We start from the raw sequence: 15,208 nt of genomic DNA, 5'->3' as shown, positions 1-15,208 counted from the left end.
AAAGCCTGAATGAATGTTCCTAGCCTATACTCTTAGGTGTGTGTGTGTGTGTGTGTGTGTGTGTGTGTGTGTGTGTGTGTGTGTGTGTGTGTGTGTGTGTTCACGTGTTCACTTCCTTTCCTTGTTTCAAGGTTAAATTAGTTCTGCTTGCTTGAGTTTACTAGACTTGGACTGCACCTCTCCCCTGAAGTGACTTGTGATACTTTCATACATGCAGAAAATAATTTATGATATGTAATACTTGTTAGTTTGCTTTCTAGTCATTCACAATTTATATTTTTATTTCTTGGCATACATTTTAATATTCTTAGCTCTTCTTTTGTTTACATTTTACAACTTGTGTTTCCTCTAAAACATCCATCTTTTTTTTTTTTTTTTTTTTTTTTTGATTGCATCAATTTATGTTAGTCTTGTATTGCAAAAAGGTTGTAAAAGCACACCACCTGTTGGTGTTCAAGTGCCTCTATTCTTCCACTCGCTCCCCCTACCACTAGTTCCCTGTGAAGCTTGCAGAACCGCCGCTCAGCATCAGAGAGCGGCCTCGGGCTTGCGTTGGAATGCAAAACACAGGGTAAATCCACTATTCATGCTCACTGTGTCATTTGACAAGGTTCTTTCTGAGTTGACATATGGTAATTTGGTAATGACGTGTTTGCATACAGTCATTAGCTCTGCCTTTCACCCCTATTTCCTTGGGCTAACAATAGTCCCAATTATGTCTGTAATTGTAAATGTATTACATTCTCTTTTATGTAGCAATGATCGACATATGGCCTTGTTATTTGCCAGGGTTGCGTAAAATGAAGACAATTTTTAAGTCATTACTTGGTAGTGATTTGACTAAGGGCAGAGTATTCATCTTTTCATGGCAGTGTCTCTTCTACTGCTTGGATAGGAAGGCAGTGTCTGACTGAAACATTTTTAAGTAGACCCAGCCAAAGTGTATAGTGTTAAGGAGGCTAATGTTGTCTGTTTTCCCCTCATCGGTCCGTAGTGAGTGAAATAGTAATTTGAGCTGTGTGTTTTGGCCAGCTTTGACTCAATAGAAGATCACTGATTTCTATACTTCTCAGATGCACAAGATCTTTGCCTCTCACCTGGATGTATATTTTAGTATTATATTGGCGTTTTGAATCACAAACACAAATTTGATGCGTTGGCAATACTAATGTTCTTTTCAAATATTTTTTTTTTTTTTTTTTAGAAAAATGCTGACTTAGCCCTGGATTGGTATTTATATATCTATATAGGGGAGACTAACCAATATCAATAATATCTAGGGTTGTGATATACAGCAAAGATAGAGTAGTTTGAATCATTCATTACCATCACCCTCTGTTTTTTAAAGAGCTAAATGTAAATTCTCTTTGTGCTTGCTAGTGCCATTAAAATCCTGTATCTGCAAATTTCTCTCATAGGGTTTATTAGAGACTGAAGGGTATGAACGAACAGCAGCAAAGAATGGCTGCAGTGGGAACTGACAAGGAACTCAACGACCTCCTGGATTTCAGTGCGGTAAGAGAGTGGGAGAGCAGTCTGGGTGGTTCTGGGTGGTAGGTGGGTGGCATTGGGAGAAAGAGCTAAATAGAGTGCGATACAGGTCTGGGTATGAGCAGAGGAGAGCTTGAGGTCTGAATGAGAGAAGTGGGGAAACGGGGAAGCTAGAAAAATCAGTGGGATGCTTATTTTCTCAAAATCTGCAACAGAAAATTTTAAATATTTTTTTTCTTTTCTTTTTTTTTTTTTCTTCTTCTTTTTAACAATAGGTTGTGTCAGCCCAAGATATTTCCATGCTTCATTCTTGGCATGCAAAGGTAGTGCTGATTACATCAAAGCATGGCAAGTAAAATACTGCTGTACCTCAGGGTGACTGGTGAAAATTAATTCAGGTTTTAAATGCAGGTTCTTTCAATTATGTAGGTGATGCAGAGATACTGCAACAAGGAAGTGGATCAATACTACAATGAGCTGGTATCCACTGTAAAATGTAAATAGTGAGTTAGTAACGACTGCAGGAAACTGCGGAAATAATCTAACCCCTGTTTGTCTTGTTAACAGAATCTGGGGGGAAATAGTGTTATATATGAATTAGGTTGAGCAGACAGCTTCTGCATTTCTTTTATTTATTTTTAGTCTTTAGGAAGACATTTTCACAGAAATGCTTTCAGAGGTATCCTCCAGACATTAGCTACAAAGTGGATAGAGGTATTTTGTTCAGCTTTTATTTACCTGTGTTTCACTTTGTTGTGAAGCCTTTGTTGAGCTTTACACTGACATAAACATCTCACAGGCCCAATGGAGCTGTGTTACGTTTTTCTCCTAAACAAATCTAGTAACTGGTAAGGCTAAATTGCCGACTCTTGATAATTATTATACACAGGGCACAACAGGTCATTCCAAACTCAGGCTCCTAATGAATATTTGTCAGCAGACTTGATGTCCCATGAGATTTTGTTTGACAAAGGACAGTTGAGATTTCTTTTTACAAAGTACAGTTGATTAATAGTGAAGTGTTTCTGTGTATCATTGCAAGAGTCAGTGACATTTTATGAAGTGTAAGACTGGGGAACAGTTTTTTTTTAAAGCCTTGGTGTGCATGAATTCCATTGGTGGAGCTTCATTATAATGACATGATTCAGTCAGCTGCATTGTTAATATCCTATTCTCTGCTAGACCATCGGTATTTAAAGGAAACCTTACCCCATGAAAGAAAAACACTCCTTGTTGTGAAGGGGGTTTGTGGGAGGTTCTCATTAGACAGTTGGGTTTGTGTTAGAAAAACTCTGATCAGCTGCCAGTTTGTATCAGCAGATGTTCCGTTTAAGGATGACATTGATAATTGGGTGAGAAACTGTCAAAAATGGTACAAACAAATTTCATCCTGTTTGTATATTTGCTGGCTAGTCAAGGAAATGCGTGCTAGATTGGACGTTGAATAAAGAAAAACTAAACATGTTTGAGATCTATATCTGTGACCAAACGGAAACAAAGATGGTGTCCAAATCGGTTGTTGGACCGCGTAGACCTACCCTGTTAAAACGAAAACAAAAGGAAGAGATAATATGTGATAGTGGCAGATTGTGTTTTGGTGTCCTACTTACAAAAAAGTTTGGTTTGTACAGTAGCGTTTGGCCACGTCACTGAAAGATGCCACATAGCTGATATTTAGGCCACACCAAAGCCTCATGGTAAAACCCACAGTGGCTCGGTGACAAAACCTACAGCCTCATCAGAGTGTTCTGAAAGTTAAAGTTGGTATTGCAGGATCAACTTCATATGAAAATGTGTCTGAACGGTTTCATGTCAAAATGCTGTATATCTTTTTTGGGGGGGGGGAATTTGCTTTATTTTTTGATATATAAAATTTAGAAATTGGTTAATTTTGAAATCTGGTATTTTGCAGATAAAGAGATGAAGCATGTTTATAACTTGATCGTTTTTATCAGCATGTTTTACTGTTATGCTAGAAGTTGTCTTATCAATAGTGGAATCAAGCTTTTTTAAATAGTTTATATCTCACTTTAGACTAATGCAAAACTAAAATGTTTGCAAGGAGAAAAACACAAGAACTGAACGACATGTGTATGTGATGTCATTTATTAGTGGAAATGGGACGTGTGAAGTGTGCCCTCCTTTGTTTTGGTAGATACTGTATCTTTCCTCTTTTGTCTTGTAGATGTTCGCGCCTCCAGTAGCCAATGGGAAGAACAGAACAATGACACTTGCCAGCAGTCAATTTGGGGGATCAGGTAAGCTTTTAAAGCAGTAACACTGCATTACTGTACTGTATGTCTTGGCAAATGTTGGTTTGCAATTTTCTATCGTTTTGTACATATACATATACTTGTATTCCCTAGTGACTTTAACTGACATTACTGTGGCTGCATGTTTGTTTTGGCAAGGCGTCAATATACTAATTTAATGTTACATCTATGATCTCATCCAAAGTCACAAAAAAATTACTTTCTCACGTAACCTTTTTGGTACCTAGCATGCAGACAGTTTTTGTTTTATTTGCACCAGTTTTGAGACCACTGCTTCAGTAGGTACAATGGAGGTGCTTTTTATTTGTGGTGCTCAAAGCTTTACAAAATTGCATTTGAAAAAGTCTAAACAGCCGGGGAAATCCATAGACTTTGCTGATAGCAGATTTCATTGGAACAATTTTTTACAAAAAAAAAATAATTGGAAATTGGCTGTGCTTGTATTTGTTTATTCAACTATTTGTGATAGAATAGTGGACCCCCTTGAAAACGAGATAGTTGTGGCCGGGTTGGCTCAGTGGGTAGAGCAGGTGCACATATAATTAGAGGTTTATGCCTCGACGCAGAGGTCCAGGTTTCGAATCCGACCTGTGACGATTTCCTGCATGTCTTCCCTCTCTCTCTCTCTCCCCTTTCTCACCTAGCTGTCCTGTCAAAAAATGAAAGGCGGAAAAAAGCCCAAAAAAAAATCGTTAACAAAAAAGAAACCGAGATGGTTCATCTCAAGGGGCTCTTCTTCAGTAAACTTTCAAACTAGTGTAAATCATTTCAGAAGAAATTCATATTTAGCGTCATGCTACGGTTTGCTCTATGCCTGGTGTGGCTGTCCCTTGATTTTTATCTTCATAGAAAAAAAAATATCCATTTACTCTACAGCCCTTATGAAGGATTGAAACTATGCAGATTTATTAATATCTGCACACCTTTTATTTTAACATCTGTCTGATAATCTTTTCCACATTTCTTAAGATAGTCTTTGTTTCACTATTTTAAAGTGCAAAGTAACTGCAGTTAACCCCCTCAAGCACCTGAAGCCTTTAAGTGAGCTATTTTCTCTTGCTGAATGTTATTAGTAAGTCGTACTACTTTCGTTCCTCTGTCACCCTTCCAACCTGGTGTGTGAAATCGAGTCACACTTCTCAGTGTTCCCCAGAGTGAGAACTTGGTCACTGAGGAACAAAGGCAAAAAAGGGGGCTTATGGACTTGAAACGATTCCCCCACCCTGAAGTGTAAAACACTCCTCCCCCAACACGGCACAGGGCTCTTACCCCCACTGATCTGCAGGAAATGGCTTGAGTCCGAGACAATGTCCCTCACCCCTTGCTCACAGCCTCTTTAACTGGCCCAGCATGCAGTGAGTGGCCAGAGTGGAAGAGAGAGCTTGTTGAATAGAGGGATCAGCCTGTCGAAGGCATGATTCTGTTTGTTTCTATTACAGCAGGCAATTACTAAGCAGTGAGGAGTTAATTCCTTCCCCCCTCCTCATGTCCTAAAGTGTGGCCCTCGGTCATTGACACCTATTTTAATGCAATACTTCAAGCTGTCCCATTTAACTTTGGGAGATCTGCAGGTAGAATCAGAATCTTCTTTAATGACCAAGTAAGAGCAAACGCATACAAGGAATTTGACTCCGGTTTTTGTTGCTCTCAAAGTACATGCACGGAAAGAAACATACAGCTAAAAACAAGGACAACAAAGCTGAACAAGGTAAACAAATATTTGACTACTATATATATATATATATATAATACATACATACATACATACATACATACATACATACATACATACAAAAGTGCAAATGGTGCTGGAATAAATAGTTATTATTACTATAACAGGTTGCTTATAGGTACCATCGAATAGCACTTGCGAGTCAAAATGCTAACATCTGCTAATTCCAGTCCAGGAGTTTCTCATAGATAGACTTTATGTATGAGGAAGAAAACAGGCTTAAAATGGGTGTACATGTTTTTTTTTTTAGTTGTTGTCTTTTTTTTTTTATATAGATTTAATGGCTGCGCTTGTCAAAAGACTGCCTATTATCCCAAAATATGATATGGCTATGGGCCAGGAAACCCATTTATTATAGAAATGATGACTATTAAAGAACAATGTCCATCTATGATGTCACGAAGGAGGCTTGTATATTCAGGCATCCAGCAGCGCGGGAACAGCAGCGAGCAGCCTAGTGGCCCACCAGACCACCTCTATTCATCAACACAAAACTGCTCAGAGGGGTGCTAATTGCATTAGGCCTCCTTCTCCCTTCCTTAGTGGCCAGAGTGTGTGTGTGGGGAAGGGTGTGTTGAGCAGAGTGGAGAGGAGAAGAAAGAGGAGAGGATTGGCAAGAAGTGTGGGATGCTTGAAGTATGGGAGGCAGAGTGTGACGGTGTGTGGTGGGAGCTGGCCAAGCCTTCAGGCAGGCGTCCCCTCTGTCACCTCTGCAGCTGCTGGCAACGTCTCCAACCCCCTTCACACACACACATACACGGGACGCGACAGGCTCGCTTCCCTTAGATCACAACAACCACCATTGTGAATTTGCACATGTGGTTTCTCTTGGTAGCTAGCGTAAACTCTGCATGTTTGACTTTTGCACTCTCAGTTGTATACCTGCACACGCCTGCAGTATTGTGTCATGTATTTCACTGTGTATTGGTGGGTTGCAGTTGGAAAATCTAAGCCCTCAGAGGAAATCTTAAAGGAGAGTGGCTTCCTTCTTCAACTAAATTGGATGTTTTCAGAGCCTGCAGCCGCGAGAAGGCTTTGTGGCAGAAAATAAATATTTTTCTTGGTTCTGGTTGCGAGTCCGTATTTGTATTGCCATGTTACTTTCACTGAAAGTACATTCACACTAGACATGCCAAAAGTCTGGATGGATGTGATATACGTCCAGATATGGATGGATTTTCATGCCAACCCCATGTCTTTTACATTTCTTATGTGCATGTCAAATTAGTAGATGAAGCAGGGTATTTTCAATCTTTAATCTTTTTTTCCCCAGTTTGAACATCATGTCAATTGACTGTTCAAATGTTTATCACTTACCTCACTTTTGAGCTTTGCGTAGCTAATTGATGGTTGTCTGAAGATGGCAGAGATTTTGGTATTCGGTTTCTTTACTTAGCATGAGCTACAGTGCTCAAGTACTTTAATGCTGTCTTCAAATAATCTTGGATGTCATACTCAGAAGTCTGTTATGCAGCATCCTTTTATCTCACAATTAGCATAAAGAAATGTGGAAATGACCGTAAACATTTTAGCACGTCTACTAATATTTGTAATCCATGGTAATGATAGAATGTAATACCAAACAACAATACCAGTAACAATATACCATTTATCCATGATAAAAGAATGTTTGTCGAAGTATTGAAAGCTTTTCTGCTTCTACCAGTATGATGTAAACATAGAAAAGTGTAAGCGTACCTAAGGAGGCATGTTGGTACTGCTACGTAAGCATCACATTGACTATTGTCTGTCATGATAATCAATTGAAGCCCTGTGAAAGGCATCTACAGTAGCTTAGAATTGTAGTGTGAGAGATTGGGCAGATCTGTTTGTCTTTTTTAGATTTAATTAAGAATGCAGGCTCTTAGTGTGCTCACAGCAATTTTTATTGGGTCACAGGCGAAGGGTTGGTTTACAACAAAGTACTAAAACTATTTTTACTGGCCAAAATTAATGTAGGAGTACATCACTGACCTACTTTGATGGTACAAAACACATCTTGACTTTAGTCTTTAAAACCTGCTAACTTGCTTGTACAAGAGCAACATACCTAGGATATAAATATTATTTCAAATGTGACGATTTGACTTTTTTTTTTTTTTTAACCGCATGTGAAGCTTGGTGGGAACTTTATTTTGCATTATTTTAATATTTTGGTTGTCTGTGGTGACAGTCAATTTGTGTTCGATATTACACATGACAAGAGGTTAACAATAATAGAAAGGTCTCTCTTCTAGCATAGTGGGGCTCTCCTAGGCTGGCTGAGCGCACTGTCACCTCAGCAGCTCTCCACCTTGTTTTAATTGCCTCAGAGTTAATTACTCCAGCAAGTGTGAAACAATGTTGTCAGACTTCTCCTGCACAGCCGTGCTTTCGCACTATCCTCTGCTCCCCCGCTGGCCAAATGGAGGCTTCATAGGCGAATGAGTAGTGTATTGAAAATAGCTCTGAAGTTTATGAAGTTACTCTCTCTACTCTCCTTGTTGGCTTGGTAGGGCTACTCAGTGCAGGTTATTGTTGACAGTGATGATGTGTATTTTGTGGGTTACTTGTGTGAAGCACGTGTGAAAATACTTTGTGGTCTACCAGCATTTTGGATGAAGCTAGAGTATCTTGAACTGGGACAAAGAAAGGCGTTTGAGTTAAGATGCATTTATTTGTTGTTAGACTGGAAGTAGACACGCTCATTGTTGATGCATCTCCATTAAAGTGGATTTCTATCTCAATAATGTGGCAATGCTTCTCCTGGCACCAAACTTTGGCTGAAGTGTCTTCATACAAAGTCTTTATTTAGCAGCAAGCCCGTCACCACCAGTGTCCTGTGCCATTGGACGGTGGTGCGGTGCTTATTAATGCTGTGGCTTTTCAGCAGGGCCGATCTGACAGTAAGCGAGGCTGATCTTTTGAGGTCCCCTCTCCTCCCTGCTTGCCTGATTCTCCATGCCACTGGCATCAGCTCTATAGATCACGGCTGTCGCAGCGTGTGTAGGTGCTTGCACTGCTCTGTTAGTCTCATCACTCATTCTCACTCGTCAGCTGGGCTGCTGATCTCGCCCAGACCCCTCTCACTCTGCCTTCCCTTTTGTTCCTACCTCTCTCTCCCTCTCGTCCCCTTGCTTTCTCCCGCTCACTCTCCCTTTTGCTTTCTCACACACATTTTTTTAATTAGGCAAAAATCAAAGAGGAAATATGAATATTCATAAGGCAACCACATTAATATGCACAATTATGCAAATCAGCATGCAATTAAGGCTTGTGTCTCCAGAGAGCCTGGATAGCATTAGTGCATAAGACAGGGAGAAGGGGATGATGGGGGTATTTTGGAGTTTTCTGCTCCACCAGTCTTTTGGCTGTGTTTTTCCTTTGTGCCACACATCGGTTCTTTCTTTACCTAAAACATTGTGGTTCATGTTTTGGCTTTACACATTGTTATGTTTTGTGTTATTTTAGGGGTGTGTGTGTGTGTGTCAATTTGAGTGAAAGTTAAATATGGTTTAGATTACATGTTATCCTCTTGGATTACATTAGGGATGTGAATGGTTAATTTTCTGCTATTCAGTGACCGTAAAAAACACTAATGGATACACTGAGCAGCATTTCCTATGCTTTTTTCCCTCAGAAATGGTGTAACATTGCATTGCATCTTGAATGCAGCAGTGTGATCGATAGTGATGCTCTCTCCTGGTTTGGGCAAACCCATTGTGGCCACTTAAGTAGGGCTGAACGATTTTTGAAAATAATCTAATTGCGATTTTTTTTTTTCCCCAAATATTGCCATTGCGATTCGATATTCGATTATTTTTTTTAAGCTCTTTGTCTTCTGTATTATTCAACAAAGAATAATATAATTTATAGTATGAACACACAATTACACACTAGACAGTTAAATAAGTAAAAATATAGTATGTGTGTGTATGTGTGTATATATATATATATATATATATATATATATATATATATATATATATATATATAATATATATATATATATATATATATATATATATATATATATATATATATATATATATATATATATACACACACACACACACACACACACACACACACACACACACACACACACACACACACACACACACACACACACCAGTGTAATTTTTTTACAGTGCACAGAGAGGAGCTGCCTCCAGCCCCTCCCCCTCATGAAGTTGCGTGCTGCCGTGTGCACTTGTTCAGAGAGGCTATCGTTACGTTAGCTAGTTGCTGGTGTTTTTGCCGTGGGATTAACTGTACTAATAAAACCGTTGAAACACCGCGGCCCCGCTGCTGTGAAAGCTCCCCGAACGTCATTTATTAGTCTGATTGTTACCCCTCTCAGTGGCAGCTCCTCCACTCATATCTTTATAACGGAGCTAACCGCTAACCGCTAATCAGAGCTAATCGTTGCTAACCGAGCCTTGAGTTCTGCGTGCCTGTATCCATTAACTGCATGTATAGACTCAAGCCCGAATAAAACCCTTCATTTTATTAAAATGGCTGTAAAAGCTTTGGGGTTTTTAAACTACAACTCAGAGTTGTTTGAATGACAGAAATCAGCTCAAGGTACGGCGTAGCGTTAGCATGCTAGTTGATGCTTTCTCTGCGGAGTGCAGACTGATTTGCTCTCGCGAGTCGTGACCAAATCGCAGCCTTTGCGATTAGGAAATCGCGTTTTAACATATCGCGATATTATCGGAAAAGCAATTAATCGTTAAGCCCTACACTTAAGGACATTGAATGTTTAGAGTAGGATGGTGTGACAGGTTTCCTTGATATGACTCCAACATCAGGGCATTTTTACATATCTGCAGTGACACATAGGATAATAATTATATACTGTCTTTTGGGGATAGCTAGTAGGGCTGCGTGATAGCGAGAAAATCAGATATCACGATATTCTTTTTTTTTTTTTTTGTATGATTTATTTGTAGGATTTTGAGCATAACAGATACATATTACACCTCATCCATGAAGTGAAACTAATACAAAGTGTCATTCTGTGAAACAAGGTACTAACAAAGGGACGTTTTACCCCTAACTCGGGGCGGCGATATTCTAGGGTTGACAATTGGTGCTTTAACAAAATATCTTCACACTTAGATTTTAGATAATCATCAGTAATGTGGATATCATGTCTTAAGTGGGGAAAAGCAAATAATAGAACAGCTAGAACAGTCTGGTAAGTTCAGAAAAGTACAACACTTTACTGTAATGCAGCCTTTAAAACCAGGAAAAGACAACATTTATGTCATATCACGATATTACGATATCCAAAATCTAAGACGATATCTAGTCTCATATCATGATATCGATATAATATCGATATATTGCCCAGCCCTAATTGCTAGCATTATTCACAGCATTCGTCAAACCTGCTTTTTTGATTCTTTCATCATTACATCACACTAACCTGCTGGTCTCCCTACCTGTCAGTCTTAACAATATGTCTTCTTACCACAGTAGATGAGCGCAGCGGCTCTGGGTCTTGGGGCTCAGCAGAACAGAACAGCCCCTCTTTCAGCCAAGGACGGGTAAGATTTAAACACACACTCTTAAGTCACACATGATTTTAAGTTTGGAGCGCTTGAACACCAGATGCCATGATATTGTCACACACTCACACACATTCAGTTAATCGCTTTGCCATAGATAAACACACACACACACACACACACACACACACACACACACACACACACACACACACACACACACACACACACACACCACCTCTCCCCCCACCACCACAACAGCTTAGTACTTTTTCATGCTGTGTGCCATGTTTGATTTTAAAGTGGTAGTTTTAGTCTCTACCTAATAACCTTGGCTCAGGATCTTGCATTGGCAAGCTCTCTGGTAGCCCAGAACCTCTGTGGAAGCCCACTGGTAATTGCAGCTTCACATCCGCTGTAACTGTCTTGGCACAACTCTGTGTAAATACAACGAACAGGGGGTGAAATAGATGCAGCAGGCTTTGATTACCACAAGTTGATAATTAAGAAAGTCGGTTTGAATCCCCCGAGCTAATGCAGATTTGTTTGGCATGGATCCGGTTAGTTAGACAGAAAAGCAGAGGGAGGGTAACCACTAAGCCATATAGGTGTGTATCATTTAAGTCTGTCTGTGGGTGTTAGTTTGTTTGTCCAATGTTAGAGCCTGCATGTTATTTTATTTACATTTTTCTTGATTTAAGGTTACTCATATTGTTTTGTGTGTACCATTGTTCCTACAGGGCTATGGCGAAGGGTCCCACTACAGTGAGCATGAGGGCTTGTCCTCTCCATTCATCAGTTCAGGGGTTGCAGGTATGTTCTTTTTTTTTTTTTGGCTTTCTTTTTTCCACTTCAGTTTTAATTGATGATGAAGTTTATATACATTTTAAACCCACAGATGAACATGTATTCAAACAATTCAAGTCAATTTTTCTTTTAAGTAGATTTCCTTTACTATCTCTATCTGTTGTTCCTGGGTAGGGGGATCTACTTTAACATTTTTCCTTATAGGGTGATAGCTTTTTCACTAGCTTTTGTTACTAGCTTTCCACAACATTTTGACCAGATACCTATCCCTTATTTGGACATTTTCTTATAAAATTAAAATTACACAGAGTATCATGTAGCTCATAAGGATATCATATCCTAGTATCATTTGCAAACTCCTGTATACCATTTTCTAAAACACAATATTCTGTGGCATTTCCAAAATATGAGCGATCTGCATCTAGTAGTCCACACTCTCTCCACCATGTTTTCTTTTTTACTTTCTAAATAATTTTTAATAAGTGACTCTGATGATGTTTAAAAAAAAAAAAAAAAAAAAGCATGACATTTTTTAGCACTTTAGTGGAATGAGCGTATATATTTACTTCTCAGTGATGGAGGACATGTTGCCTAGTCACGCTGCAGTTTTTAAATGATCATGTTGTTAATGGCCGATTCAACTGTTGTGCATTCTTTGTTTTCTGGGTGGCAAAATGTGTGTCCACATGCATGTGTGTGCCTGTGTTCATCGTTGAGTGTTGGGGATGTTAGGGTACTGAAGCAGAAACCTTCCCTAGGGTTTTATCTGGCAGGCGGCTTTATGCAGCTGAGCGTACTGAAAAAGGGGAGGGCATCCCTGGACTTTTTGTACTTTAGAAAACCTACTTTTCATTTGTTTTAGCATACACCATTGCCTCCTTAATGTATATACACAGCTCATGGTTTCACTCACATTAATGTTTAAACAATCTTCACTTTTATCTTACAGGTAAAAATGAGAGGCCACCATACCCTCCCTTTGGAAGCCAGGTATGTTAACATTAAGCTTATTCCTTGCATCTCCCTGCAATGTTATATGTGCGTGAGGGCTTATTTCATTTAACGTGTCATGTAAAGGAAGCCCTGTTTTCTCACTTCTCTTTTCATGTTAAACACTTTGAATGAACTGTCTTCATTTCCTAGAAGAGAAGCTGTTGTGCTGTGCTATCCCACGCCCCTGTAAGTATTATTAGTAAAACCTTGTTTCCCCGTCTTTCTCTATTCTCCTAGCCTGGATTTCTTCCTAGCGACATAGCGATGCCCAGCCCAGATGCCATGTCCCCCTCTGGCCTGAAATCTGGCTCCCAGTTTTACCCGTCATACCCAAACAACCCCAGGAGAAGGCCGCCTGATGGAGGCATAGGTAAGATAACTGGACAAGACATATGACATGAGGGGCCAGTCATTTCTTTCTTTCTTCATTTTCATCATCCTCCACCTTTTTGTATTTGATTCAGTTAACTGGGGCTGCAACTCCTCATTTTATTTTTAGATTAATCTCCCGATTACTTTCTTGATTAATTGTTTGGTCTATAATATATCAGAAAATGGTGAAAATATTGCATCACAATTTCCAAATTCAATTTGTTAAACCATTCATTGATTATCAAAATAGTTTTAACAATTGACTAACTGAATAATCAACTAATTGTTTCAGCTCTAATGTTACTCTTTTTATATTATGTTGGAGCATAGATAAGAGCAATTTGTGTTTGATAATCTCTTTGTATTAAAAAGATTTGTTGAATGTAGACGAAAAAAACCCCAAAGCTTTATACAGATGAAGGCACAGCAACATTCATTCACACTGACAGACCCACTAGGACACACATGCTTCAGTGTGTTTTCTATTCTGCAGTAGAGCAGGTGAAGAGACTGCACCTGAACTGACATACCATTGGCAAATGTCTTTGCAAAGTCCTTATTTGTGTTTTTATCTCTCTTTCCCCTTTTCTCTGTCTCTGCCTGCCTGTATGTAGAAACCCAGCCAAAGAAGATTCGGAAACCCCCTGGCCTGCCGTCCTCGGTGAGAGCTTATTTCTGCTCGCCTTCCCAGCTCACAGTTCTCTCTCTCTCTCTCTCTCTCTCTCTCTCTCTCTCTCTCTCTCTCTCTCTCTCTCTCTCTCTCTCTCTCTCTCTCTCTCTCTCTCTCTCTCTCTCTCTCTCTCTCTCTCTCTCTCTCTCTCTCTCTCTCTCTCTCTCTCTCTCTACTTGCTCCACATGGACACACAGACACACTGCTCTCCCCACTCTGCTTGAGCAGTTCTGTGACAGACAGGGGTAAAGACCCTCTGCTCAGTCAGACTCTGTGAGCTGACAGTCAGGCAACTTAGGCCCCAATAACATCATCGCTGTAGTTGTCTCTACGCTACACTCAAGTGGTTTCAAGTGGTGTTCAGGGTCTGGGTTGTCATGTAGACGAGCAATTTTGTAGGATTTTGAGGTACTTTGTCAAGTCTGGTAACTCACCTTCTTCAGTGGCCCGGTTTGAATTATATGTTTTGTAAGAACACAGAAGTCCTGGATTTTTATAATTCATATGTTTCGTGCAGCCGGTGGACGAGGGGTTCAATAAATTGGGTTTTGGTGGCTGGTTCAATTTTGGATCCAGTTCAAAGTTTGTAATAAGACATATGGATTTGTTAAGGACAATGTAGAAAGCATTTGAGAAGTTGTTTGGCTAAATAGCTAGGAAAGTTAAACCTAAATAAATTCAGTTGGATTTCAACTTGTGAAGCAGATTTGATACTGGATTCAACGAAGTGCTATTGAATTCCAATCCTAGACCCAAGCGCTACGAAGTACCATACAGTGCTTTGACTTACTGTGCCAAGTGTCACATTTTGTCAGTGGGCCTAGAATTCCCAGCAGCTGATGTGCGGATGATGGCAACCACACATAGCTAGAAACACAAGTCACTGTGACATGTTTGAATGTATCCTGAATGAATCTCACTGTTGGTTTAAAGTGACTTGAATCAGGCAGCAGTTGCCCACATTATTCCCATTTCTAGATTATTTCCACTAAGTCCTCTGTGCTGATTACCAGCCAGTCTGTCCATACAGCTTCAGCTGCTGTAGATCATAGATGATTCAGAGGCCATTTGCTCAATTTGAAAACCACATAGCTTTATTAACACTACACTATCTCCTTTTTAATATTTTCCTCTTCAGATACATAAAAATGTCTTTGTGGTCCCAACAGATGCTTTGCTTTGTAAAATAGCAAACATGATATTTCAAGTCAGAAGAACCCTATTGGGTAGTAGCTCGTGTTACTGTTGCTATTAGAGCCCAGTCTTGCTGCTTGAGCTGCTACTGGATCATCAATATGAAATACTGCCATTGCACAAACATTTTCTGTCACCAGGTCCTCGCGCTACTGTAGTTCTCAGATGACAAGAGTGACCT

General features: G+C 39.7%; 1 protein-coding gene across 21 annotated transcripts in view; it reads left to right on the top strand.

The window, feature by feature from the left end:
* The window catches only part of tcf3b (transcription factor 3b), a 31,739-nt gene that overhangs the window by 2,143 nt on the left and 14,388 nt on the right, over positions 1 to 15,208 (top strand). For 6 of the 21 annotated variants that reach the window (XM_036007376.1, XM_036007374.1, XM_036007373.1 and 3 more), the window contains exons 2-11: positions 495 to 571; positions 1,419 to 1,515; positions 1,767 to 1,814; positions 3,677 to 3,749; positions 7,824 to 7,826; positions 10,960 to 11,030; positions 11,732 to 11,804; positions 12,748 to 12,788; positions 13,029 to 13,161; positions 13,778 to 13,824. In XM_036007376.1, the coding sequence (XP_035863269.1) occupies positions 1,441 to 1,515; positions 1,767 to 1,814; positions 3,677 to 3,749; positions 7,824 to 7,826; positions 10,960 to 11,030; positions 11,732 to 11,804; positions 12,748 to 12,788; positions 13,029 to 13,161; positions 13,778 to 13,824 (564 nt within the window). In that variant the 5' untranslated portion in view covers positions 495 to 571; positions 1,419 to 1,440. The remainder of the gene's footprint in view (positions 1 to 494; positions 572 to 1,418; positions 1,516 to 1,766; positions 1,815 to 3,676; positions 3,750 to 7,823; positions 7,827 to 10,959; positions 11,031 to 11,731; positions 11,805 to 12,747; positions 12,789 to 13,028; positions 13,162 to 13,777; positions 13,825 to 15,208) is intronic. The other 15 variants (XM_036007379.1, XM_036007377.1, XM_036007385.1 and 12 more) reach the window with 10 other exon arrangements.

This window comes from Sander lucioperca, chromosome 11, assembly GCF_008315115.2.
Source record: "Sander lucioperca isolate FBNREF2018 chromosome 11, SLUC_FBN_1.2, whole genome shotgun sequence".
Classification (NCBI taxonomy): Eukaryota; Metazoa; Chordata; class Actinopteri; order Perciformes; family Percidae; genus Sander; species Sander lucioperca.
The sequence above is the reverse complement of the archived record's forward strand: the minus strand, read 5'-3'. Positions and strand labels throughout refer to the sequence as shown.